General features: G+C 53.9%; 1 protein-coding gene across 1 annotated transcript in view; it reads left to right on the top strand.

Annotated features, from left to right (window-relative positions):
• LOC116958740 (uncharacterized) overlaps positions 1 to 26,169 on the top strand; it is a 160,949-nt gene extending 134,780 nt beyond the window's left edge. Inside the window, exons 35-43 of the mRNA XM_076057484.1 lie at positions 921 to 1,046; positions 2,988 to 3,106; positions 5,793 to 6,344; positions 9,432 to 9,506; positions 12,907 to 13,084; positions 15,730 to 15,840; positions 18,265 to 18,348; positions 18,788 to 18,917; positions 22,561 to 26,169. Of these exons, the coding sequence (XP_075913599.1) occupies positions 921 to 1,046; positions 2,988 to 3,106; positions 5,793 to 6,344; positions 9,432 to 9,506; positions 12,907 to 13,084; positions 15,730 to 15,840; positions 18,265 to 18,348; positions 18,788 to 18,917; positions 22,561 to 22,836 (1,651 nt within the window). The 3' untranslated portion in view covers positions 22,837 to 26,169. The remainder of the gene's footprint in view (positions 1 to 920; positions 1,047 to 2,987; positions 3,107 to 5,792; positions 6,345 to 9,431; positions 9,507 to 12,906; positions 13,085 to 15,729; positions 15,841 to 18,264; positions 18,349 to 18,787; positions 18,918 to 22,560) is intronic.
• The last annotated feature ends 1,764 nt before the right edge of the window (positions 26,170 to 27,933 follow it).

Raw genomic sequence — 27,933 nt, forward strand, 5'->3', positions numbered from 1 at the left:
GGCTAAGCTTGTGCCGGGGGCCCCGGGGGGAGCCGGCGTCCGTGACGTCTCCTGGCCAAGCCCCCAAATTTGGCGGAGCCAGGAGAGACTGATTCTCGTACCCTCGGGGTTCCTCCACAAACGGCAAAAAAGCCACCGCGGGTGGCCACGTGGAATGTTCGAACGCTCGCTGCGGTACGAGAGGCTGCCACTCCTCTGTCGGGAGCTGGACCGGTACCGCCCGGATCTCTGCGGCATTCAGGAGGTCCGGTGGACCGGTTTTCGTGTGTGTGGATGTGGAGGAGAGGCTGCCCACTCCTCTGTCGGGAGCTGGACCGGTACCGCCCGGATCTCTGCGGCATTCAGGAGGTCCGGTGGACCGGTTCTCGTGTGTGTGGATGTGGAGGAGAGGCTGCCCACTTCTCTGTCGGGAGCTGGACCGGTACCGCCTGGATCTCTGCGGCATTCAGGAGGTCCGGTGGACCGGTTCTCGTGTGTGTGGATGTGGAGGAGAGGCTGCCACTCCTCTGTCGGGAGCTGGACCGGTACCGCCTGGATCTCTGCGGCATTCAGGAGGTCCGGTGGACCGGTTCTTGCTCCTGCCACCATGAGGGGTGGACAGGCCTCTACTCGGGGCGGCAGACTGCCAAACAACAGGGTGTGGGTCTTCTTTTGAACAAAAGAATGAAGGGGGGGGCGTGGGAGCGTGGCGATGAGGTGTGTGGGAAGCTGTAAGCCCCAGGCTGCTGTGTCGCTGTGTGTCTTAGTCTCCTCTCATGTGGTGGTGGTGGTGGTGGTGCTGACGATGATGACGATGTTGCTGACGATGATGACGATGTTGCTGACGATGATGACGATGTTGCTGACGATGATGACGATGTTGCCGACGATGATAACGATGTTGCTGACGATGATGAATGTTGCTGTTGACGATGTTGCAGCAACAAGCGGCTGCGGATTAAGATGCCATCGTTCAATCTGTTGGAGTTTGGGGACACGGGAGATGAGGCAGAGGAGGAGGAAGATGACGATGATGACGACGACGACGACGATGAGAGGGTGGAGAGGTGAAGTTCTGATCCACCACCTCCTCTGTTACCACCACCACCACTACCACCACCACTACCACCACCACTACCACCACCACTACCACCACTACCAACTCCACCACCACCACCTCCTCCACCACCACTACCACCTCCTCCACCACTACCAACTCCACCACTACCACCACCACTATCACCACCACTACCACCACCACTATCACCACCACTATCACCACCTCTATCACCACCACCACTATCACCACTATCACCACCACCACCTCCTCCACCTCCTCCACCACTACCTCCTCCTCCACCACTACCAACTCCACCACCACCACTACCAACTCCACCACCACTACTACCAACTCCACCACTACCACCACTACCAACTCCATCACCACCACCACCTTCGACTACCACCACCACCACTACCACCACCACTATCACCACTTCTATCACCACCACCACTATCACCACCACTTCCACCTCCTCCACCACCACTACCACCACCACCTCCACCTCCTCCACCACTACCACCTCCTCCACCACTACCAACTCCACCACTACCAACTCCACCACCACCACTACCAACTCCACCACCACCACTACCAACTCCACCACCACCACTACCACCACTACCAACTCCACCACCACCTTCGACTACCACCACCACTACTGCCACCACCACTATCACCACCACCACCACCACTATCACCACCACCACTATCACCACCACTACCACCTCCACCTCCTCCACCACCACTACCACCACCACCTCCTCCACCTCCTCCACCACTACCACCTCCTCCTCCTCCACCACTACCAACTCCACCACTACCAACTCCACCACCACCACTACCAACTCCATCACCACCACTACCACCACTACCAACTCCATCACCACCACCTTCGATTACCACCACCACTACTGCCACCACTACCATCACCACCACCAATCTCAACCACCATTCTCCACCACCATCACCACCATCACCACCATCACCACCATCACCACCACTACCATCACCACCACTACCAACATGTACAGTCTTTGTGCATCTATTGTACTGTACACATTCAGCACTGTCCACTGGTACTGTACACGTTCAGTATTGTCCATTGGTTTACTGTACACACCCAGTAGTGTGCCTTAGTTGTACTGACTGTACTGTGCATACAGTACTGCGCAGACAGTTGCACTGTACACGGTGTTTTTCATTGGTCGTACTGCACACCACACCGTGCATTCTCGGCTGTACTGTACGCAAGTACCGCGTTGCCTGTACTGTACGCAGCACCCAAGGGTAAGTGGACGGGGGCTAGAGATGGAACTTGCAAGTGATTCATCTTCTTTGGTTCTTTCGGTAAAGTCACGTAGAATGATAATAAAATAATAAATTGATAAAATAACACAATAATATTCTCACGACGTTTCGGCCACAACACAAGCGGTCTTCATCAGGTGAAGGGGGGCGAGACTGTCTGGTAGGACAGCGCTGGAGTGAAAGAGCCACGTTCAGATCACGGCCTTTAAGCTGTGTGAGAGGAAACAAAGCGCCTTGACAAAGGAATTAGCATATAATTTAGCATTGAAATGGCTGAATGATTAGCTTGTGACTGGTCACAGAAATAGCTATGTTAAAAGTTAAAGCATACACACCCGCAGAGGCACCCATTGTTAAAGGGATTAGCATAGAATTTAGCATTGAAATAGCTAAGTTAAGGCATACACATCCGCAGAGGCACCCCTTGACAAGTGATTGCGTGATTGCGAGATCGCAGAGCGAGGCGTACGAGCCCCTTCTCAAACCTGTGGCTGTATTTATTCCTGCCCCGAGCGCTCCGCCTGCTGTACGTTGTTCACCTGAAGACGTTTGGCCCCGTGTGGCCATCGAAACGTCCAGGTGACTTCACCGACGGGCCCAGGGAGTGTAGTAGCCCTTGCGCGTTTGTGTGCATCAGGATGGGCGTGGTGAATCTGCCTGCCGCTGCCGCTGCAGCCACCATGGCCACCACCGCCACGATGATCTCCTCTTGCAACTTCAGCACCCGCGCTGAGGAGTTGGCGGCCTTGTGCACACGTGAGGCACCCACACGGACACACAGACACACGCACACAGACACACACAGACACACATACACAGACACACACACAGACACACAGACACACACACACAGACACACACACACACACATGCACAGACACACGCACAGACACACACAGACACACGCACAGACACACACAGACACATACACAGACACACACAGACACACAGACACAGACACACAGACACACACACACAGACACACACACACACACATGCACAGACACACGCACAGACACACAGACACACACACAGACACAAACACACGCACAGACACGCACACACACAGACACACACACACATTGATACATACCCATTGATACACAGACACACACACATACACACACAGACACACACAGACACAACAACAACCGCCATTCGCCACTAAGTGGCGGTGACGTCACCACAACGCTTGTGCCAGGCTATGTGCACCCTGAGGCCACGTGAAGTGTCGAACGCCCGCTGGCAGGAGGTCACGGGGCAGACCCAGGTGCCACGGGTCGACTGACTGAGATGACTGGCTGATGCACCACCTGTGCCCCCTACTGTGCCAACCTGCTGTGCTTCAGCCACCCGGTGCTCCGCTCGTTGTTCTGAGCGTCGCTCCTCCGCCCTCCGTTGTTGTTGGAGGGCGACTGCCTCCAACTGCCCAGTAGCATCCTTCACGAGCCTCCTCCACAGAGGCCGATCTTGACACCGCTGGTACCAGTCATCAGCAAGTCCACTCAGCTCCACGTCCTGTACCACATCACTCCATCTCTTCTCTAGCCCGTGCCGCACCCGTTTAGCCCCCTCGATCCGGCCGAACAAAAGCTGTTTCGGCATGCGGTGGCTGGGCATGTGGGCTACATGACCCAGCCATCGCAGCCTTGCCCGCCGGAGGAGCTCACCGATGGGACCCTGCCCAGATCTTTCAAGGATTTGTGAGCTCCTCACACAATCCAGTCTGGTTAAACCCAGGATGGATCGTAGGCAGGCCAGCCTAAATGTTTCTAACCGAGGGAATGACCGTGACCGAGAAGACCTGAAGCTTAGTGCAGAGCGACAGACCAGGTAGCTTCCACACAGCGTTACACAACCGATGAAAAGATATTGCCGCTCGACTGATTGGGAGTGAAACCTCTGCTGTTAAACTGGAGCCGTTCATAAGCACACTGCCCAGGTATGGGAAACTCTCCACTCTCTCCACAACTGCCCCATCACCGATTGGGAGTTGTGGGGGTGGAGTGTCCGATGGTACCAAATACCCAGGCAGGTGCTTAGTTTTGGTGGGGCTAATGGTAAGGCCCCGCCTCTTAGTGGCACGCTTCAGTCTCAGCAGCAGCGTCTCCAACTCCTCCTCTGAATGAGCAGCTATTACCAAATCATCAGCATACATAACGTGGTTGAGCAATAGGGAGCCATCCCTTGACCGCACCCGGGCATCGATCAGCCTCCCATTGTATCTGTGTAGTGCCGTGAATTCACTCGGACGACAACTGTCTCTTTTTCCGCCGTCACTTTTATTCCATCGTTCCGTACACACAGCGATTCTCTCCGTGCTCCGCCAACTCGGACACTCCGATTTACTTCAGCATCGTCCGTGCATCCCCTTCCACACACACAGTGTTTCTTCGCCGCTATCTCTTCACACGCAGTGACTTCTCTTCCACACACAGTGGTCCGTCTTCTATCTCCTCACACACAGTATCGCCGCTATCTCTTCACACACAGTGACTTCTCTTCCACACACAGTGGTCCGTCTTCTATCTCCTCACACGCAGTGACTTCTCTTCCACACACAGTGGTCCGTCTTCTATCTCCTCACACACAGTATCGCCGCTATCTCTTCACACGCAGTGACTTCCATCTATTCACACACAATGACTCTTATCTATCTCCGCTAACGCTGACTCTCCCTATCGCTATTTACTGTCTTTGGGGTCCGGCTCTCTATCTATTCTTCCCTAACATTTCCAGCCGTCTTCTTCGTATCTCTTCGCCTCTCGCCAACAACTCCCCAGCAGCAACTCCCCAGCAGCAACTCTCCAGCAGCAACTCTCCAGCAACAACTCCCCAGCAACAACTCCCCAGCAACAACTCTCCAACAGCAACTCTCCAGCAGCAACTCCTCTCCGTTCAAACCACCTCGCGTTTTATCCCCCCTCTCGCATTAGCCTTAATTAATTGTCACGTGGCTCGCTGGCCGTCTCCTGCCAGCCCGCACCTGTCCCCTCTCATCAGACGTCCAGACGCCACCGCTTAACGCTAACGGCCTCTCGACCAATCACAGCCCTCGTGCCACGACTCCCTTAATTACTTGGGGTTTAAATTTTGATTTAAAGCTTTCGTGACTGCAGTAATTCATATTCTTAGTTTTTTCGGTAAAGTCACGTTGAAGAGAAACAACAAAATAACAAAATATATATATAAAACAATAAAAAAAATTCTCACGACGTTTCGAGAATTTTTTTTTATTGTTTTATATATATTTTGTTATTTTGGTTGTTTCTCTTCAACGTGACTTTACTTGGGGTTTGTTTCGGACGCCACCCGCGACCCCCGACCACCTGTTCGACCTCGTTGTGACCCCTTCTCCTTGTCTGTCTCTATGTACTGTACGTTCGCCTTTGTCTTTGTATCTCGCTGATTAACTCACCCCCCCTACCCCCCTACCCCCCAGCGTGCGAGGAGGGCACCGACGAGGAGCCGTTCAGCTCCCCGCTGCTCGCCCTCCTGCTCCGCCGGCAGGCCGCCGCCGAGCTGGAGGAGGCCCGGCGGCGCCGGCGGCGGCAGCGGCGGCGGCGGCACCGCCGCCGGCGGCGGCAGAGCGGCAAGCGGCGTCGTCACGGCGACGATCACGACGATGATGACGATGACGACGACGATGATGACGATGACGACGATGACGACGATGATGACGGCGGCAGCGGCAGCAGCGGCTTCGATGACGGCGACTGTGGAGATTTCGCGGCCGTTCGATCCCCGTGGGACTGCCCCCCCAACGCCAACACCGGCGCCAACACCGCCAACACCGCCAATGCCGCGGCCGGCGAGAAGATGCTGGGTGCAGTGACGACGTCGCCGCCGCCGCCGCCGCCGCCGCCGCCGCCGCCGCCGGGGTCGCCGCCGCCGCCGCCGGGGCGACCGCCCCCCGGCGAAGCGGAGAAGCCCGGACTCATCGTGGAGATCGCCAGCGACGACGGCTTCTACGTGCGCACGCGCTCCGTGCACGGTGCGTGGCGGTGGTGGGGGTGGTGGTGGTGGTGGTGATGGTGGTGGCGGTGGTGATGGTGGTGGCGGTGGTGGGGGTGGTGGTGGCGGTGGTGGCGGTGGCGGTGGTGGCGGTGGTGATGGTGGTGGCGGTGGTGATGGTGGTGGTGGTGATGGTGGTGATGGTTGTGGTGGTGGTGATAATGGTGGTGGTGGTCGTGGTGGTGTTATTGGTGATGGTGGTGGTGGTGATGGTGGTGGTGGTCGTGGTGGTGGTGGTGGTGGTGATGATGGTGGTAATGTGGTGGTGATGATGTGGTGGTGATGGTGATAATGATGGTGGTGATGTAACCACCACAGCAACCAAATGAGGGCTCTGGACGGGTGCGAGGGGCTGGTAACCCCTCCATCTTCAATTAATTACCACTAAACCACGAGTTAAACTGAAATATGTAACTAATAAGCTTGTGCTGGAGGCCCCAGAGGGGACAGGTGTCTATGACGTCTCCTGGCCAAACCCCAATTGGCGGAGCCAGGAGATTGAATCTCTACCCTCGGGGCTCCTCCAGAAACAACGAAAAGCCACTTCGTGTGGCCACGTGGAATGTTCGAACGCTCACTGCGGAGGAGAGGCTGCCACTCCTCTGTCGGGAGCTGGACCGGTACCGCCTGGATATCTGTGGCCCCTCGGGATAGAGTCATCCTGTTGGGTGACTTCAATGCCCGAGTTGGTCATGATGCTGGCACCTGGTCTGGAGTGATTGGAGGGCATGGGCCAGATCAGCTCAGTAACAACGGTAGGAGGCCACTAGATTTTTTTGGAGGGTGGCGTTTGTGCACAGACTGCCCTATATGACATCATAGTAACAGTCTGGACCACTGGACGGGTTCCGCAGGATTGGAATGATGCCCTGGTGGTCCCCCTCTTTAAGAAGGGGGACCGCACAGACTGTAACAACTACAGGGGCATCTCACTCCTCAGTGTGCCGGGAAAGGTCCTGGCAGGGATTATTCAACATCGCCTTGCCAGGCATGCTGAGGAGAGGCTTGCGGAGCCCCAATGCGGTTTCAGGAAAGGGCGGTCCTGCACAGATGCCATATTTTCTGTCTGTCTGCTACAGCAGAGGTATAGGGAATTCCAACAAGACCTACATCTCTGCTTTATTGACCTGGTCAAAGCCTATGATACCATCAGTAGGCCTGGGCTCTGGGTTGTTCTTCGTGTTTTTGGAGTCCCTGACCCTCTGCTCACGATAATTAAGGACCTTCATGATGGTGAGCGGGCAAGGGTAAAACTACGTGGCCGGGAGTTAGAGCCATTCCCTGCACACCTTGGGGTGCGACAGGGATGTCTTCTGGCTCCCACATTATTTAACATCTATTTTGACCACGTAGTTCGTGAAGCCTTCAATAGCTGTACCGGAGGAATTTCCATCTCGTACAGATGCAATGGGAGGCTTATCGATGCCCGGGTGCGGTCAAGGGATGGCTCCCTATTGCTCAACCACATTATGTATGCCGATGATCGGGTAATTGCCGCTCATTCAGAGGAGGAGTTGGAGGCACTGCTGCTGAACCTGGAGCGTGCCACTAAAAGGTGGGGCCTTACCATCAGCCCCACCAAAACTAACGGTCATTCTCTAGGCTTGCGAAACGTGGACCCCCCTAATGGAACATCTTCGCCGGTTAGAAACATTTAGGCTGGCCTGCCTACGATCCATCCTGGGTTTAACCAGACTGGATTGTGTGAGGAGATCACAAATCCTTGAAAGATCTGGGCACGGTCCCATCGGTGAGCTCCTCCGGCAGGCAAGGCTGCGTTGGCTGGGTCATGTAGCCCGCATGCCCAGCCACCGCATGCCGAAACAGCTTTTGTTCGGCCGGATTGAGGGGGCTAAGCGGGCGCGGCACGGGCTAGAGAAGAGATGGAGTGATGTGGTACAGGAGGATGTGGAGCTGAGTGGACTAGCCGATGACCTGTACCAGCGGTGTCAAGATCGGCCTCTGTGGAGGAGGCTCGTGAAGGACGCTACTGGGCAGTTGGAGGCAGTCGCCCTCCAACAACAACGGAGGGCGGAGGAGCGACGCTCACAACAACAAGCGGAGTACCGGGTGGCTAAAGCACAGCAGGTTGGCACAGTAGGGGGCACAGGTGGTGCATCAGCCAGTCATCTCAGTCAGTCGACCCGAGGCACCTGGGTCTGCTCCGTGACCTGCTGCCAGCGGGCGTTCGACACTTCACGTGGCCTCAAGGTGCACATGGCCTGGCACAAGCGTCGTGGTGACGTCACCGCCACTTAGTGGCGAATGGCGATTGTTGTTGTTGTTGGTTATAGTGGTGGTGGTGGTGATGGTAGTGATGGTGATGTTGATGGTAGTGATGGTGATGTTGATGGTAGTGATGATTGTGATGGTAGTGATGATGATGGTGATGTTGATGGTAGTGATGATGATGATGTTGATGGTAGTGATGATGATGGTGATGTTGATGGTAGTGATGATGATGGTAGTGATGATGATGTTGATGGTAGTGATGATGATGTTGATGGTAGTGATGATGATGTTGATGGTAGTGATGATGATGTTGATGGTAGTGATGATGATGTTGATGGTAGTGATGATGATGTTGATGGTAGTGATGTTGATGGTAGTGATGATGATGTTTATGGTGTTGATGATGGTGATGTTGATGGTAGTGATGATGATGTTGATGGTAGTGTTGATGATGATGATGGTGATGTTGATGGTAATGATGATGATGATGTTGATGGTAGTGATGATGATGTTTATGGTAGTGATGATGATGTTGATAGTAGTGATAATGATGTTGATGGTAGTGATGATGATGATGTTGTTGGTAGTGATGATGATGTTGATGGTAGTGTTGATGATGGTAGTGATGATGATGTTGATGGTAGTGATGATGATGGTGATGTTGTTGGTAGTGATGATGTTGATGTTGATGGTAGTGATGATGATGGTGATGTTGTTGGTAGTGATGATGATGTTGATGATAGTAATGATGATGGTGATGTTGTTGGTAGTGATGATGATGATGGTGGCGATGACATCTCCAACCCCCCCCCCCCCTGCACACGCGACCTCACAGAAGCGTGGAAGGCGGTGACTGACGGAGTTCTGCAGCTCAGAAAGAAGTCTTGGCAGCGACCTGTCATCTTTGACGGTAAACCGCGGTCATGGACACGTCCCTGCTGTGTCTGTGTGTGACTGCCCCCCTAGTGGAACATCTTCGCCGGTTAGAAACATTCAGGCCGGCCTGCCTACGATCCATCCTGGGTTTAAAAGATCTGGGCAAGATCCCATCGGTGAGCTCCTCCGGCGGGCAAGGCTGCGTTGGCTGGGTCATGTAGCCCGCATGCCCAGCCACCGCATGCCCAAACAGCTTTTGTTCGGCCGGATCGAGGGGGCAAAGCGGGCGCGGCACGGGCTAGAGAAGAGATGGAGTGACGTGGTACAGGAGGACGTGGAGCTGAGTGGACTTGCCGATGACCGGTACCAGCGGTGTCAAGATCGGCCTCTGTGGAGGAGGCTCGTGAAGGACGCTACTGGGCAGTTGGAGGCAGTCGCCCTCCAACAACAACGGGGGGCGGAGGAGCGACGCTCAGAACAACGAGCGGAGCTCCGGGTGGCTAAAGCACAGCAGGTTGGCACAGTAGGGGGCACAGGTGGTGCATCAGCCAGTCATCTCAGTCATCTCAGTCAGTCGACCCGTGGCACCTGGGTCTGCCCTGTGACCTACCAGCGGGCGTTCGACACTTCACGTGGCCTCAAGGTGCACATGGCCTGGCACAAGCGTCGTGGTGACGTCACCGCCGCTTAGTGGCGAATGGCGGTTGTTGTTGTGTGTGTCTGTGTCTGTGTGTGTGTCTGTGTGTGTGTCTGTGTGTGTGTCTGTGTGTGTGTGTGTCTGTGTGTGTCACTGTGCGTGTCACTGTGTGTGTGTGTATGTAGTGTCATTGTGTATATAGTGTGTGTAGTGAGTGTGTGTAGTGAGTGTGTGTCACTGTGTGTCTGTGTGTGTGTAGTGTGTGTGGGAGTCTACAGGTGAAGCTGTGTGTAGTGAGTGTATGTCACGGTGTGTGTATGTATGTAGTGTCACTGTGTGTGTATGTAGTGTGTGTCACTGTGCGTCTGTGTGTGTGCGTCTGTGTGTGTGGGGAGCGATAGTGTAGCGGTTAGCGCTACGCTGCGCTATGAACCTGGCGACCCGGGTTCGATTCCCGCTCATGGCCAACACCAGTGACGATTATCTGAACCGGTCCCTGGGCCTCCCCTAGGTCGACTCAGCCTCAAATGAGTACCTGGTGTGGTGTGTAAACATCGCCACTGGGGAGACAAAGGCGGTCGGGCGTGGTGCTGGCCACCCACCCCCTCGTGTACCGTTCCGGCCTTCATAGGTGCTCGCTAACAGCACTTGCCCCTACAGTCTGTCAAGGCTACACGGGGGATCTTTGTCTTAGCTGCTGCTACTCGCTCACAGCACTTGCCCCTGCAGTCTGTCAGGGCTACACGGGGGATCTTTGTCTTAGCTGCTCGTCGCTAACAGCACTTGCCCCTAAAGTCTGTCGAGGCTACACGGGGGATCTTTGTCTTAGCTGCTCGTCGCTAACAGCACTTGCCCCTAAAGTCTGTCGAGGCTACACGGGGGATCTTTGTCTTAGGTGCTGCTACTCGCTCACAGCACTTGCCCCTGCAGTCTGTTAAGGCTACACGGGGGATCTTTGTCTTAGCTGCTACTCGCTCACAGCACTTGCCCCTGCAGTCTGTTAAGGCTACACGGGGGATCTTTGTCTTAGCTACTCGCTAACAGCACTTGCCCCTACAGTCTGTCAAGGCTACACGGGGGATCTTTGTCTTAGCTGCTACTCGCTCACAGCACTTGCCCCTGCAGTCTGTCAGGGCTACACGGGGGGTCTTTGTCTTAGTTGCTGCTACTCGCTCACAGCACTTGCCCCTGCAGTCTGTCAAGGCTACACGGGGGGTCTTTGTCTTAGCTGCTGCTACTCGCTCACAGCACTTGCCCCTGCAGAGTGTCGAGGCTACACGGGGGATCTTTGTCTTAGCTGCTCGTCGCTAACAGCACTTGCCCCTAAAGTCTGTCGAGGCTACACGGGGGATCTTTGTCTTAGCTGCTACTACTCGCTCACAGCACTTGCCCCTAAAGTCTGTCAAGGCTACACGGGGGATCTTTGTCTTAGCTGCTGCTACTCGCTCACAGCACTTGCCCCTGCAGAGTGTTGAGGCTACACGGGGGATCTTTGTCTTAGCTGCTACTCGCTCACAGCACTTGCCCCTACAGTCTGTCGAGGCTACACGGGGGATCTTTGTCTTAGCTGCTCTTCGCTAACAGCACTTGCCCCTACATTCTGTCAAGGCTACACGGGGGGTCGTTGTCTTAGTTGCTGCTACTCGCTCACAGCACTTGCCCCTGCAGTCTGTCAAGGCTACACGGGGGATCTTTGTCTTAGCTGCTGCTACTCGCTAACAGCACTTGCCCCTACAGTCTGTTAAGCCTACACGGGGGATCTTTGTCTTAGCTGCTGCTACTCGCTCACAGCACTTGCCCCTACAGTCTGTCAAGGCTACACGGGGGGTCTTTGTCTTAGTTGCTGCTACTCGCTCACAGCACTTGCCCCTGCAGTGTGTCAAGGCTACACGGGGGATCTTTGTCTTAGCTACTCGCTAACAGCACTTGCCCCTACAGTCTGTCAAGGCTACACGGGGGATCTTTGTCTTAGCTGCTACTCGCTCACAGCACTTGCCCCTGCAGTCTGTTAAGCCTACACGGGGGATCTTTGTCTTAGCTGCTGCTACTCCCTCACAGCACTTGCCCCTGCAGTGTGTCAGGGCTACACGGGGGATCTTTGTCTTAGCTGCTGCTACTCGCTCACAGCACTTGCCCCTACAGTCTGTCAAGGCTACACGGGGGGTCTTTGTCTTAGTTGCTGCTACTCGCTCACAGCACTTGCCCCTGCAGTCTGTCAAGGCTACACGGGGGATCTTTGTCTTAGGTGCTACTCGCTAACAGCACTTGCCCCTACAGTGTGTCAAGGCTACACGGGGGATCTTTGTCTTAGCTACTCGCTCACAGCACTTGCCCCTGCAGAGTGTCGAGGCTACACGGGGGATCTTTGTCTTAGCTGCTACTCGCTCACAGCACTTGCCCCTGCAGTGTGTCGAGGCTACACGGGGGATCTTTATCTTAGCTGCTGCTACTCGCTCACGGCACTTGCCCCTACAGTCTGTCGAGGCTACACGGGGGATCTTTGTCTTAGCTGCTGCTACTCGCTAACAGCACTTGCCCCTACAGTGTGTCGAGGCTACACGGGGGATCTTTGTCTTAGCTGCTGCTACTCCCTCACAGCACTTGCCCCTGCAGTGTGTCAAGGCTACACGGGGGATCTTTGTCTTAGCTACTCGCTCACAGCACTTGCCCCTAAAGTCTGTCGAGGCTACACGGGGGGATCTTTGTCTTAGCTGCTGCTACTCCCTCACAGCACTTGCCCCTACAGTGTGTCGAGGCTACACGGGGGATCTTTGTCTCTGTGTGTGTGTGTGTGTAGGCCTGTCGGGTGTCCGCTTGCTGGGCTTGTGTCATGACTCGGTCTGCTTCCTGCTGGAGCAGCTCCCGGGCTCTGCTCGCTGCACGGGCCACAACTTCCGCTTCCACCGCCGCTGCGGCGGCCAAGCCGCCCTGCCGCTCAACGCCAGCGGCACCGCTCGCACGGAGCCCTTCAGCAGGTGCCCGGCTGGGTGCACGCACGCAGACACACACGCAGATACTAACACACACACGCAGACACACACAGACAGACACACACACAGATACTAACACACACACGCAGACACACACAGACAGACACACACACAGATACTAACACACACACACAGACACACACACAGACACACACACACACAGACACACACACACAGATACTAACACACACACACAGATACTAACACACACAGACACACACACACAGATACTAACACACACAGATACTAACACACACACAGACACACACACACAGATACTAACACACACAGACACAGACACACACACACAGATACTAACACACACACACAGATACTAACACACAGACACACACACACACAGATACTAACACACAGACACACACACACAGATACTAACACACACACACAGACACACACAGATACACACACACACGCAGACACACGCACACACAGACACACACACAGACACACACACACACAGATACTAACACACACAGACACACACACACAGATACTAACAGACACAGACACACACACACAGATACTAACACACACACACAGATACTAACACACACACACAGACACACACAGATACTAACACACACACACAGACACACACACACAGATACTAACACACACACACAGACACACACACACAGATACTAACACACACAGACACACACAGACACACAGACACAGATACTAACACACACAGACACACACAGACACACAGACACAGATACTAACACACACACACAGACACACACACACAGATACTAACACACACACACAGACACACACACAGATACTAACACACACACACAGACACACACACACAGATACTAACACACACACACAGACACACACACAGATACACACACAGATACACACACACGCAGACACACACACAGATACTAACACACACACACAGACACACACACAGATACACACAGACACAGACACACACACAGATACTAACACACACACAGACACAGACACACACACAGATACTAACACACACACAGACACAGACACACACACACACAGACACACAGACAGACACACACACAGATACTAACACACAGACACACACGCACACACGCAGACACACGCACACGCGCAGACACACATGCGCAGACACACACACACAGACACACGCACACGCGCAGACACACATGCGCAGACACACACACAGACACACGCACACACGCAGACACACACACACAGACACACACACACAGACACACACAGACACACGCACACACGCAGACACACGCAGATACATACACACGCACACGCGCAGACACACACGCAGACACACGCACACACGCAGACACACGCAGATACATACACACAGACACACACACAGACACTAACACGCAGACACACGCAGATACACACACACACGCACAGACACACACACGCGCAGACACACGCAGATACATACACGCAGACACACACACGCACAGACACACACACGCGCAGACACACGCAGATACATACACGCAGACACACACACACACACGCTCAGACACACGCAGACACACACACACACAGACACACGCAGACACACACGCACTCACACACAGACACACACATGCAGACACACGTTCAACTTCCTGGTGCCTCTGTGTGTGTCTCTGTGTGTGTCTGTATGTGTGTGTCTGTATGTGTGTGTGTGCCTGTATGTGTGTGCCTGTATGTGTGTGACTGTGTGTGTGTCTGTGTGTGTGTCTGTGTGTGTATCTGTGTCTGTGTGTGTGTATCTGTGTGTCTGTGTGTGTATCTGTGTCTGTGTGTGTGTCTGTGTGTCTCTGTGTGTGTGTGTGACTGTGTGACTGTGTCTGTGTGTGACTGTGTCTGTGTGTGACTGTGTCTGTGTGTGACTGTGTGTGTGTGTCTGTGTGTGTGTGTGAGTGTCTGTGTGTGACTGTGTGTGTGTGTCTGTGTGTGTGTGACTGTGTCTGTGTGTGACTGTGTGTGTGTGTGACTGTGTGTGTGTCTGTGTGTCTGTGTGTGTCTGTGTGTGTCTGTGTGTGACTGTGTGTGTGTGACTGTGTGTGTGTGTGACTGACTGTGTCTGTGTGTGTCTGTGTGTGTGACTGTGTGTGACTGTGTGTCTGTGTGTGACTGTGTGTGTCTGTGTGTGTGTGTGTCTGTGTGTGTGTGTGTGTGACTGTGTCTGTGTGTGACTGTGTGTGTGACTGTGTGTGTCTGTGTGTGTGTGTGACTGACTGTGTCTGTGTGTGACTGTGTGTGACTGTGTGTGACTGTGTGTGTGTGACTGTGTGTGACTGTGTGTGACTGTGTCTGTGTGTGACTGTCTGTGTGTCTGTGTATGACTGTGTGACTGTGTGTGTGTGACTGTGTCTGTGTGTGACTGTGTGTGTCTGTGTGTGACTGTGTGTGTCTGTGTGACTGTGTGTGTCTGTGTGTGTGACTGTGTGTGACTGTGTCTGTTTCTGTGTGTGTGTCTGTGTGTCTGTGTGTGTCTGTGTGTGTCTGTGTGTGTGTCTGTGTGTGACTGTGTGTGTGTGTGTGTGACTGACTGTGTCTGTGTGTGTCTGTGTGTGTGTCTGTGTGTGACTGTGTGTGTGTGTGTGTGACTGACTGTGTGTGTGTGTGTCTAGTCGTGTCCCAGTGGACATGTTCAACTTCCTGGTGTCACGTCACCGCCAGCGTCCGGAGGCTCGGCCTCACGAAGACGAAGACCTGGACGAGATGCAGCTCAAGTCGGCTCGGTAGACACCGCACATAGACACAGTACATAGACACAGCACATAGACACAGTACATAGACACAGCACATAGACACAGCACATAGACACAGCACATAGACACAGTACATAGACACAGCACATAGACACAGTACATAGACACAGCACATAGACACAGTACATAGACACAGCACATAGACACAGCACATAGACACAGCACATAGACACAGCACATAGACACAGTACATAGACACAGCACATAGACACAGCACATAGACACAGTACATAGACACAGCACATAGACACAGTGCATAGACACAGTACATAGACACAGCACATAGACACAGTACATAGACACAGCACATAGACACAGTACATAGACACCGTACATAGACACAGCACATAGACACAGCACATAGACACAGTACATAGACACAGTACATAGACACAGCACATAGACACAGTACATAGCCACAGTACATAGACAGTACATAGACACAGTACATAGACACAGCACATAGACACAGCACATAGACACAGTACATAGACACAGTACATAGACACAGCACATAGACACAGCACATAGACACAGTACATAGACACAGCACATAGACACAGCACATAGACACAGTACATAGATACAGCACATAGACACAGCACATAGACACAGTACATAGACACAGTACATAGACACAGCACATATACACAGTACATAGACACAGCACATAGACACAGCACATAGACACAGCACATAGACACAGCACATAGAGACAGTACATAGACACAGCACATAGACACAGCACATAGACACAGCACATAGACACAGGACATAGAGACAGTACATAGACACAGCACATAGACACAGCACATAGACACAGTACATAGACACAGCACATTGACACAGTACATAGACAGTACATAGACACAGTACATAGACACAGCACATAGACACAGCACATAGACACAGCACATAGACACAGCACATAGACACAGTACATAGACACAGCACATAGACAGTACATAGACACAGTACATAGACAGTACATAGACACAGCACATAGACACAGCACATAGACAGTACATAGACACAGCACATAGACACAGTACATGAGGAGGAGGTCACGGGACAGACCCTGCAGGTGCCATTGGTTGACTGCTGTGCCAGGCTAGGTGCATGAGGAGGTCACGTGACAGACCCAGCAGGTGCCATGGGTTGTACTGCTGTGCCAGGCTAGGTGCATGAGGAGGTCACGTGACAGACCCAGCAGGTGCCATGAGTTGTACTGCTGTGCCAGGCTAGGTGCATGAGGAGGTCACGTGACAGACCCAGCAGGTGCCATTGGTTGACTGCTGTGCCAGGCTAGGTGCATGAGGAGGTCACGGGACAGACCCAGCAGGTGCCATGGGTTGTACTGCTGTGCCAGGCTAGGTGCATGAGGAGGAGGTCTGTCCTCTGCTGACGCGTGCGTCACATGTCCCGTGTGTCACGTGTGTGTGACATGTGACGTGTGTGTCGCGTGTGTCACGTGTGTGTCACGTGTGTGTGACATGTGACGTGTGTGTCACGTGTGTCGCGTGTGTGTGACATGTGACGTGTGTGTCACACGTGTCACGTGTGTCACGTGTGTGTGACATGTGACGTGTGTGTCACGTGTGTGTCACGTGTGTGTGACATGTGACGTGTGTGTCACACGTGTCACATGTCACGTGTGTCACGTGTGTCACGTGTGTGTGACATGTGACGTGTGTGTCGCGTGTGTCACGTGTGTGTCACGTGTGTGTGACATGTGACGTGTGTGTCACGTGTGTCACGTGTGTCACGTGTCACGTGTGTCGTGTGTGTCACGTGTCACGTCCCGTGTGTCACGTGTGTGTGACATGTCACGTGTGTCACGTGTGTCACGTGTCACGTGTCACATGTCCCGTGTCCCGTGTGTGTCGCATGTGACGTGTGTGTCACGTGTGTCACGTGTGTGTGACATGTGACGTGTGTGTCACACGTGTCATGTGTGTCACGTGTGTGTGACATGTGACGTGTGTGTCGCGTGTGACGTGTGTGTCACGTGTCACGTGTGTCACGTGTGTCACGTGTCACGTGTGTCGCGTGTGTCACGTGTCACATCCCGTGTGTCACGTGTGTGTGACATGTGACGTGTGTGTCACGTGTGTTACGTGTCACGTGTGTCACGTGTGTCACGTGTGTGTGACATGTTACGCGTGTGTCACGTGTGTCACGTGTGTCACGTGTATGTGACGTGTGTGTCACGTGTGTCACGTGTGTCACGTGTGTTACGTGTGTGTCACGTGTGTCACTGTGTGTAGGCGTGCCACATGTCCCGTGTCCCGTGTGTGTCGCATGTGACGTGTGTGTCACATGTCACGTGTGTCACGTGTGTTACGTGTGACGTGTGTCACGTGTGTCACGTGTGTCACGTGTCACTGTGTGTAGGCGTGCCACGAGTCTCGATCTGCCCATGGCCATGAGGTTCCGGCACCTCAAGAAGACTTCCAAGGAAGCGGTGGGCGTCTACAGGTGAAGCTGTGTGTAGTGAGTGTGTGTCACCGTGTGTGTGTATGTGTAGTGTGTGTCACTGTGTGTGTGTGTAGTGTGTGTGTGTCACTGTGTGTGTGTCACTGTGTGTAGTGTGTGTGTCACTGTGTGTGTGTGTAGTGTGTGGGCGTCTACAGGTGAAGCTGTGTGTAGTGAGTGTGTGTCACTGTGTGTGTGTATGTGTAGTGTGTGTCACTGTGTGTGTGTGTAGTGTGTGTGTGTCACTGTGTGTGTGTCACTGTGTGTAGTGTGTGTGTCACTGTGTGTGTGTGTAGTGTGTGTGGGAGTCTACAGGTGAAGCTGTGTGTAGTGAGTGTATGTAGTGTGTGTCTGTGTGTGTCTGTGTGTGTCTGTGTGTGTGGGTGTGTGTGTCTGTGTGGGTGTGTGTGTGTGTGTAATGCTGGTGGTGGTGATGGTGCAGGTCCGGTATCCATGGGCGTGGGCTATTCTGCAAGCGTCCCATCGAGGCGGGCGAGATGGTGGTGGAGTACTCCGGCGTCGTCATCCGCTCCGTGCTAGCGGACAAACGCGAGAAATACTACGATGGGAAGGTGACCGCCACCACCAACACCACCACCAAGACCACCACTAACACCACCACCACCACTAACATCACCACCACTAACACCACCACCACTAACATCACCACTAACATCACCACCACTAACACCACCAACACTAACACCACCACCACTAACATCACCACCACTAACATCACCACCACTAACACCACCAACACTAACACCACCACCACTAACATCACCAACACTAACACCACCACCACCACTAACATCACCACCACTAACACCACCACCACTAACATCACCACGACTAACATCACCACCACTAACACCACTAACACCACCACCACTAACATCACCACCACTAACATCACCACCACTAACATCACCACTAACATCACCACCACTAACATCACCACCACTAACGCCACCACCACCACCACCACTAACATCACCATCACCAACACCACTAACACCACCACCACTAACATCACCACCACTAACACCACCACCACTAACATCACCACCACTAACATCACCACCACTAACTACACCACCACCACCACTAACATCACCATCACCACCACCAACACCACTAACATCACCACCACTAACACCACCACCATTAACATCACCACCACTAACACTACCACCACCACTAACATCACCAACACTAACATCACCACTAACACCACCACCACTAACATCACCACCACTAACATCACCATCACTAACATCACCACCACTAACGCCACCACCACCACTAACATCACCAACACTAACACCACCAACACCACCACCACTAACACCACCACCACCACCACTAACATCACCAACACTAACACCACCAACACCACTAACATCACCACCACTAACACCACCACCACCACTAACGTCACCAACAATAACACCACCACCACCACCACTAACATCACCACCACTAACACTACCACCACTAACACCACCACCACCACTAACATCACCACCACTAACATCACCACCACTAACACCACCACCATTAACATCACCACCACTAACACCACCACTAACATCACCACCACCACTAACATCACCACCACCACTAACATCACCACCACCACTAACATCACCACCACTAACACCACCACCACCACTAAGACCACCACCACTAACCCCCCCACTAACCCCACCACAGAGTATAGGCTGTTACTAACCCCACTACCACCACAGAGTATAGGTTGTTACTAACCCCACTACCACCACAGAGTATAGGTTGTTACTAACCCCACTACCACCACAGAGTATAGGTTGTTACTAACCCCACTACCACCACAGAGTATAGGCTGTAACTAACCCCACTACCACCACAGGGTATAGGCTGTTACTAACCCCACTACCCCCATAGGGTATAGGCTGTTACTAACCCCACTATCCCCCACAGAGTATAGGCTGTTACTAACCCCACTACCCCCAGAGGGTATAGGTTGTTACTAAACCCACTACCCCACTACCACCACAGGGTACAGGCTGCTACTAACCCCACTATCCCACCCACACACCACGGGGTATAGGCTGCTACTAACCCCACTATCCCCCCCCACACCACAGGGTATAGGCTGCTACTAACCCCACTATCCCCCACACACCACAGGGTATAGGCTGCTACTAACCCCACTATCCCCACACACCACAGGGTATAGGCTGCTACTAACCCCACTATCCCCCCACACCACAGGGTATAGGCTGCTACTAACCCCACTATCCCCCACCACACTATCCCCCCCCACACACCACAGGGTATAGGCTGCTACTAACCCCACTAACCCCACTATCCCCCCACTATCCCCACCACAGGGTATAGGCTGCTACTAACCCCACTAACCCCACTCTCTCCCCCACACACCACAGGGTATAGGCTGCTACTAACCCCACTATCTCTCCCCCACACTATCCCCCACACACCACAGGGTATAGGCTGCTACTAACCCCACTATCTCCCCCACACTATCTCCCCCACACTATCTCCCCTCCACTACTCCCACAGGGTATAGGCTGCTACTAACCCCACTAACCCCACTATCCCCACCACAGGGTATAGGCTGCTACTAACCCCACTACTCCCACAGGGTATAGGCTGCTACTAACCCCACTACTCCCACAGGGTATAGGCTGCTACTAACCCCACTACTCCCACAGGGTATAGGCTGCTACTAACCCCACTACTCCCACAGGGTATAGGCTGCTACTAACCCCACTATCTCCCCCCACTATCCCCACCACAGGGTATAGGCTGCTACTAACCCCACTATCTCCTTCACACTATCCTCCCCCACTACTCCCACAGGGTATAGGCTGCTACTAACCCCACTATCTCCCCCACACACCACAGGGTATAGGCTGCTACTAACCCCACTATCTCCCCCCCACTATCTCCCCCCCACTACTCCCACAGGGTATAGGCTGCTACTAACCCCACACTATCCCCCCCACTACTCCCACAGGGTATAGGCTGCTACTAACCCCACTACTCCCACAGGGTATAGGCTGCTACTAACCCCACTAACCCCACTATCTCCCCCCCACTATCCCCCCCACAGGGTATAGGCTGCTACTAACCCCACTACTCCCACAGGGTATAGGCTGCTACTAACCCCACTAACCCCACTATCTCCCCCCCACTATCCCCCCCACAGGGTATAGGCTGCTACTAACCCCACACTATCCCCCACTACTCCCACAGGGTATAGGCTGCTACTAACCCCACTATCTCTCCCCCACACTATCCCCCACTATTCCCACCACAGGGTATAGGCTGCTACTAACCCCACTAACCCCACTATCTCCCCCACACACCACAGGGTATAGGCTGCTACTAACCCCACTATCTCTCCCCCACACACCACAGGGTATAGGCTGCTACTAACCCCACTATCTCCCCCCCACTATCCCACACTATCCCCCCCACAGGGTATAGGCTGCTACTAACCCCACTATCTCCCCCCCACTACTCCCACAGGGTATAGGCTGCTACTAACCCCACTATCTCCCCCCCACTATCTCCCCCCCACTACTCCCACAGGGTATAGGCTGCTACTAACCCCACTATCCCACACCACTATCTCCCCCCCAACTATCCCCACCACAGGGTATAGGCTGCTACTAACCCCACTATCCCCCACTATCCCCCACAGGGTATAGGCTGCTACTAACCCCACTATCCCCCACTATCCCCACCACAGGGTATAGGCTGCTACTAACCCCACTAACCCCACTATCTCTCCCCCACTATCCCCCTCAGGGTATAGGCTGCTACTAATCCCACTATCTCTCCCCCACTATCTCCCCCCCACACACCACAGGGTATAGGCTGCTACTAACCCCACTGCTCCCACAGGGTATAGGCTGCTACTAACCCCACTATCTCCCCCACTATCTCCCCACTATCCCCCACCACAGGGTATAGGCTGCTACTAACCCCACTAACCCCACTATCTCCCCCACACACCACAGGGTATAGGCTGCTACTAACCCCACTATCCCCCCACTATCCCCACCACAGGGTATAGGCTGCTACTAACCCCACTATCTCCCCCCCACTATCTCCCCCCCACTACCCCCACAGGGTATAGGCTGCTACTAACCCCCCACTATCTCCCCCCCACTATCTCCCCCCCACTATCTCCCCCCCCCACAGGGTATAGGCTGCTACATGTTCCGCATGGACGACTACGAGGTGGTGGACGCCACGATGCACGGCAACGCCGCGCGGTTCATCAACCACTCGTGCGAGCCCAACTGCTACTCGCGCGTCATCGCCGTGGACGGCGCCAAGCACATCGTGATCCTGGCCCTGCGCAGGATCTCGCGCGGCGAGGAGCTCACCTACGACTACAAGTTTCCCCTGGAGGACGCCCGCTCCAAGCTGCCCTGCGACTGTGGCGCGAGGCGATGTCGCAAGTTTCTCAATTGAGTGGCCGTGGGGTGGGTGGTGAGTGGGGTGGGTGGGTGGGTGGGGTGGGTGGGTGGGGTGGGTGGGTGGGTGGTGAATTTGAGTGAGTGCAGATGGGTGGGTGGACAGGGTGGATGTGAAGGGTGGATGGGTGGACAAGAAGGGTGGATGGGTGGACAGGGTGGATGTGAAGGGTGGATGGGTGGACAGGGTGGATGTGAAGGTTTGACTGGATGGGTGGATGTGAAGGGTGGATGGGTGGACAAGAAGGTTGGATGGGTGGACAGGGTGGATGTGAAGGGTGGATGGGTGGACAGGGTGGATGTGAAGGTTTGACTGGATGGGTGGATGTGAAGGGTGGATGGGTGGACAAGAAGGGTGGATGGGTGGACAGGGTGGATGTGAAGGGTGGACAGGAAGGGTGGATGGGTGGACAGGGTGGATGTGAAGGGTGGACAGGAAGGGTGGATGGGTGGACAAGAAGGTTGAATGGGTGGACAGGATGGGTGGACAGGGTGGATGTGAAGGTTTGACTGGAAGGGTGGACGGGTGGACAAGAAGGGTGGATGGGTGGACAGGATGGGTGGACAGGGTGGATGTGAAGGGTGGATGGGTGGACAGGGTGGACAAGAAGGGTGGACAGGATGGGTGGACAGGGTGGATGTGAAGGGTGGACAGGGTGGACAAGAAGGGTGGAAGGAGGAGGATGTCCCAGAGACTTGTGGAGCGGTGGCGGTGCACCTGTTGTGGTTGTTGTTGTTGTGGTTGTTGTTGTTGTTACCCCGACTGTGATCACACATTCACCCCACTACTACTACCCCCCCACTACCCCCCCACTAACCCCCCCACTACCCACCCACGAGTTCATTCACCCACGCCACCACCTCCTCCCCCCCACACGCTGTGTGAGAGCTTGGACTGTCACTGCGTTGGTCGCTGTGGTCCGGATTGATTGATTGATTGGTTGTGGTGGTGGTGGTTGTTGTTGTGGTGGTTGTTGTGGTGGTTGTTGTGGTGGTGGTTGTTGTTGTTGTTGTGGTGGTTTTCGTCGGGACCATCCCAGCGATTGTAACCGCTCTGTTCCGCTCTGTTCCGCTCCGTTCCGCTCCCTTCCGCTCCTTTCCGCTCCGTTCCGCTCCGGTCGATATGGAGAGAGATCTGCAGATCGTCGATCGAACAAGCAGAGCTTTGGCTTGAGCCATCGCTCGAACGATCGATGGCTCACCCACTCACTCACCCGCCCACTCACTCACCCACCCACTCACCCACTCACTCACTCGCTCACCCACCCGCTCACTCACCCATCCGCCCACTCACCCACCCACCCACTCACTCACTCACCCACCCACCCACCCACTCACCCACCCACCCACTCACTCACCCACCCACTCACCCACTCACTCACTCACTCACCCACTCACTCACTCACCCACCCACCCACTCACCCACTCATTCGCTCACTCACTCGCTCACCCACCCACTCACTCACTCACCCACCCGCTCACTCACCCACTCACTCACCCACTCACTCACCCACTCACTCACTCACCCACCCACTCACCCACCCATTCACTCACCCGCCCACTCACTCACCCACCCACTCACTCACCCGCTCACTCACCCACTCACTCACTCGCTCACTCCCTCACCCACTCGCTCACTCACCCACCCGCTCACTCACCCACCCACCCACTCACCCACCCACTCGCTCACTCACTCACCCACCCACTCACTCACCCACCCGCCCACTCGCTCACCCACCCACTCGCTCACCCACCCACTCACTCGCTCACCCACCCACTCACTCACCCGCTCACTCACTCACTCACCCACTCACCCACTCACTCACCCGCTCGCCCACTCGCTCACTCACTCACTCACCCACCCGCTCACTCACCCACCCACCCACTCGCTCACTCACTCACCCACCCGATCACCCGCCCACTCGCTCACCCACCCACTCGCTCACCCACCCACTCACTCGCTCACCCACTCACTCACCCACCCACTCGCTCACCCACCCACTCACTCACCCACCCGCTCACCCACCCGCCCACTGAGTGACTTAGTGAGTGAGTGATATTTCCTTCTGCGTTTTTTTCCCCTCGCGAATTTGTTCTAATTACTAACTACTAACCCATTATTATTGATGATGATGATTGATCGATGTCCAGTCGATACACAGTTATGTTTCTTAGTTTATTCTGCTCGTTGTTGTTCTTACATTGCGTGGTGTATATAGACTTAGAGACAGAGACAGACAGAGACAGACAGACAGAGAGACAGAGAGAGAGACAGACAGAGAGAGAGACAGACAGACACAGAGAAACAGAGAGAGACAGACAGAGAGATACAGACAGACAGAGAGAGACAGACAGAGAGAGACAGACAGAGAGAGACAGACAGAGAGAGACAGACAAAGAGAGACAGACAGAGAGAGACAGAGAGAGACAGAGAGAGACAGAGAGACAGACAGATAGAGAGAGACAGAGACTTACAGAGACAGAGAGAGAGACTTAGAGACAGACACAGAGAGAGAGAGAGACAGATAGAGACAGACAGAGAGACAGAGAGAGAGACTTAGAGACAGACACAGAGAGAGAGACAGATAGAGACACAGAGAGAGAGAGACTTAGAGACAGACAGTGAGACAGAGAGATGAGAGAGACAGACAGAGAGAGACTGACAGACAGAGAGAGACTGACAGACAGACTGACAAAGAGAGACATATAGAGATGAGAGAGACAGAGAGATGAGAGACAGAGAGACAGAGTGAGGGACAGTTGAGAGAGACAGACACAGTTGAGAGAGACAGAGACACAGAGATGAGAGAGAGACAGACAGATACACTGACAGAGACTGACAGAGAGAGATAGAAACAGAGAGAGAGAGAGACAGACAGAGACACTGACAGATAGAGACAGACACAGAGACACTGACAGAGACACTGACAGAGACACTGACAGAGACAGACAGAGACAGACAGAGACAGACAGAGAGAGAGATGAGAGAGGTGGTAGGCGGGGAGGGAGGGAGGGAGAATGGAGGTAAGTCGCTGTCCCACGCCAAGTCATTGCGAGGTGGTGGAGGTGACGCTGTGGGCCAGGCTCCGTGTAATCAGCCCCTCCCCCCCGTGTGTATTATAGATGTACAGCTCGCGTGCTCACGTGCTCGCTTGCGGGATTTGGGATCGTGATTTGGGATCGTGATTTGGGATCGTGATTTGGGATCGTGATTTGGGGTAATGATGATGACGATGATTTGGGGATCGCGCCACCGAGACTGGGGGGAGGGTTGTTTTTGTATTTAAACTGTTGTCTTATTGTGTTCATTAAAAACCAAACCCCAACACAACCACCACCACCACCACGGATTGTGGAAGGAGTTTCACTGCGTGAGTGTGAGAGTGTGTGAGTGAGTGTGAGAGTGTGTGAGAGTGTGTGAGTGTGTGTGTGTGTGAGTGAGAGAGTGTGAGTGTGTGAGTGAGTGAGAGTGTGTGAGTGAGTGTGTGTTTGTGAGTGTGTGTGTGTGAGAGTGTGAGTGAGTGAGAGTGTGTGAGTGAGAGTGTTTGTGTGTGTGTGAGTGAGTTTGAGAGTGAGTGAGAGTGTGTGAGAGTGTGAAAGTGTGAGTGTGTGTGAGACTTAAATATCTAACTAATAGCTTGTGCCGGAGGCCCCGGGGGGTCCAGGCGTCTATGACGTCTCCTGGCCAAACCCCAATTGGCGGAGCCAGGAGATTGAATATCTACCCTCGGGGCTCCTCCACAAACAACAAAAAGCCGCTTCGTGTGGCCACGTGGAATGTTCGAACGCTCATTGCGGAGGAGAGGCTGCTACTCCTCTGTCGGGAGCTGGACCGGTAACGCCTGGATCTCTGCGGTCTTCAGGAGGTCCGGTGGACCGGTTCTGGCTCCTGCCACTATGAGGGGTAGACAGTCCTCTACTCGGGGCACCAGACTGCCAAACAACAGGGTGTGGCTCTTCTTCTGAACAAAAGAATGAAGGGGGCGTAGGAACGTGGTGGTGAGGTGTGGGAAGCTGTAAGTCCCAGGCTACTTTGGGCTCGCCTTCCCATCAACCGGAGGCGAGGAGTGATGGTCGTGGCTACTTATGACCCCACCGAAGACGAACATCCGTGGAGGGATGCAGGCAAAGCCGATGAGTCAGATGCCTTCTATGACCTATCACAGGTGCTGGCTAAAGTGGCCCCTCAGGATAGAGTCATCTTGTTGGGTGACTTCAATGCCCGAGTTGGTCATGATGCTGGCACCTGGTCTGGAGTGATTGGAGAGCATGGGCCGGATCAGCTCAATAATAACGGTAGGAGACTGCTAGATTTTGTGCAGCCCATGGGCTTGTAATTACTAACACGCTGTTCTGGCATCGGCGCATCCACACAACATCATGGATGCATGCCGGGTCCAAGCAAGAACATCTGCTGGACTACATAGTGACGGACCAGCGGATGCGAGCCCATGTCCTTGACACCAAGACCTACCGTGGAGCTGATCTGCCCTCTGACCATCGACTAGTCATCTGTAAGATGCGCCTGCCATTCTTCCACTCCGGTGGTGAGTGTACACCCAGGACCCCATTCCAACCTAAAGTGGCCTGGTCTCAGTTATCTGATGAAAGTTGCAAGCGAGAATTTCATCATCAAATTCCTCGACCACATCAATTCCATACACCCAGCCATCAGATTTACCATGAAAGTCGAAAAAGATGGCAAGCTACCTTTTTTGGATGTCCTAATTAAAAAGAGACCTGATGGTTCAATGAGCCACTCTGTCTACAGGAAAGCTACCCATACGGATGCTTATCTGAAACCAGATTCCCACCACCATCCATCACAGAAGAATTCTCTCATCAAGACTGTATCATAGAGCCCAATGCATATCCGACCAGGAACACATAGGCAGTGAACTCAAGCACGTACACCAAGCTCTTAAGGCTAATGGTTACTCCGACTACACAATCCGCAAAGCTATCACTCCAACCATGAAGAAGGACCCTCTTAAGGAGCCTTTCAAAACCATCACTTTACCCTACATTGCGGGGATCACAAAAAAGATCTCCAAAATCCTGAATAAACACAAGATCCAGGTCCGATTCAACACAG

This window comes from Petromyzon marinus, chromosome 82 (genome assembly GCF_048934315.1).
Source record: "Petromyzon marinus isolate PM22_M1 ecotype Great Lakes invasive population chromosome 82, UKy_Petmar_22M1.pri1.0, whole genome shotgun sequence".
NCBI classification, from domain to species: domain Eukaryota; kingdom Metazoa; phylum Chordata; class Hyperoartia; order Petromyzontiformes; family Petromyzontidae; genus Petromyzon; species Petromyzon marinus.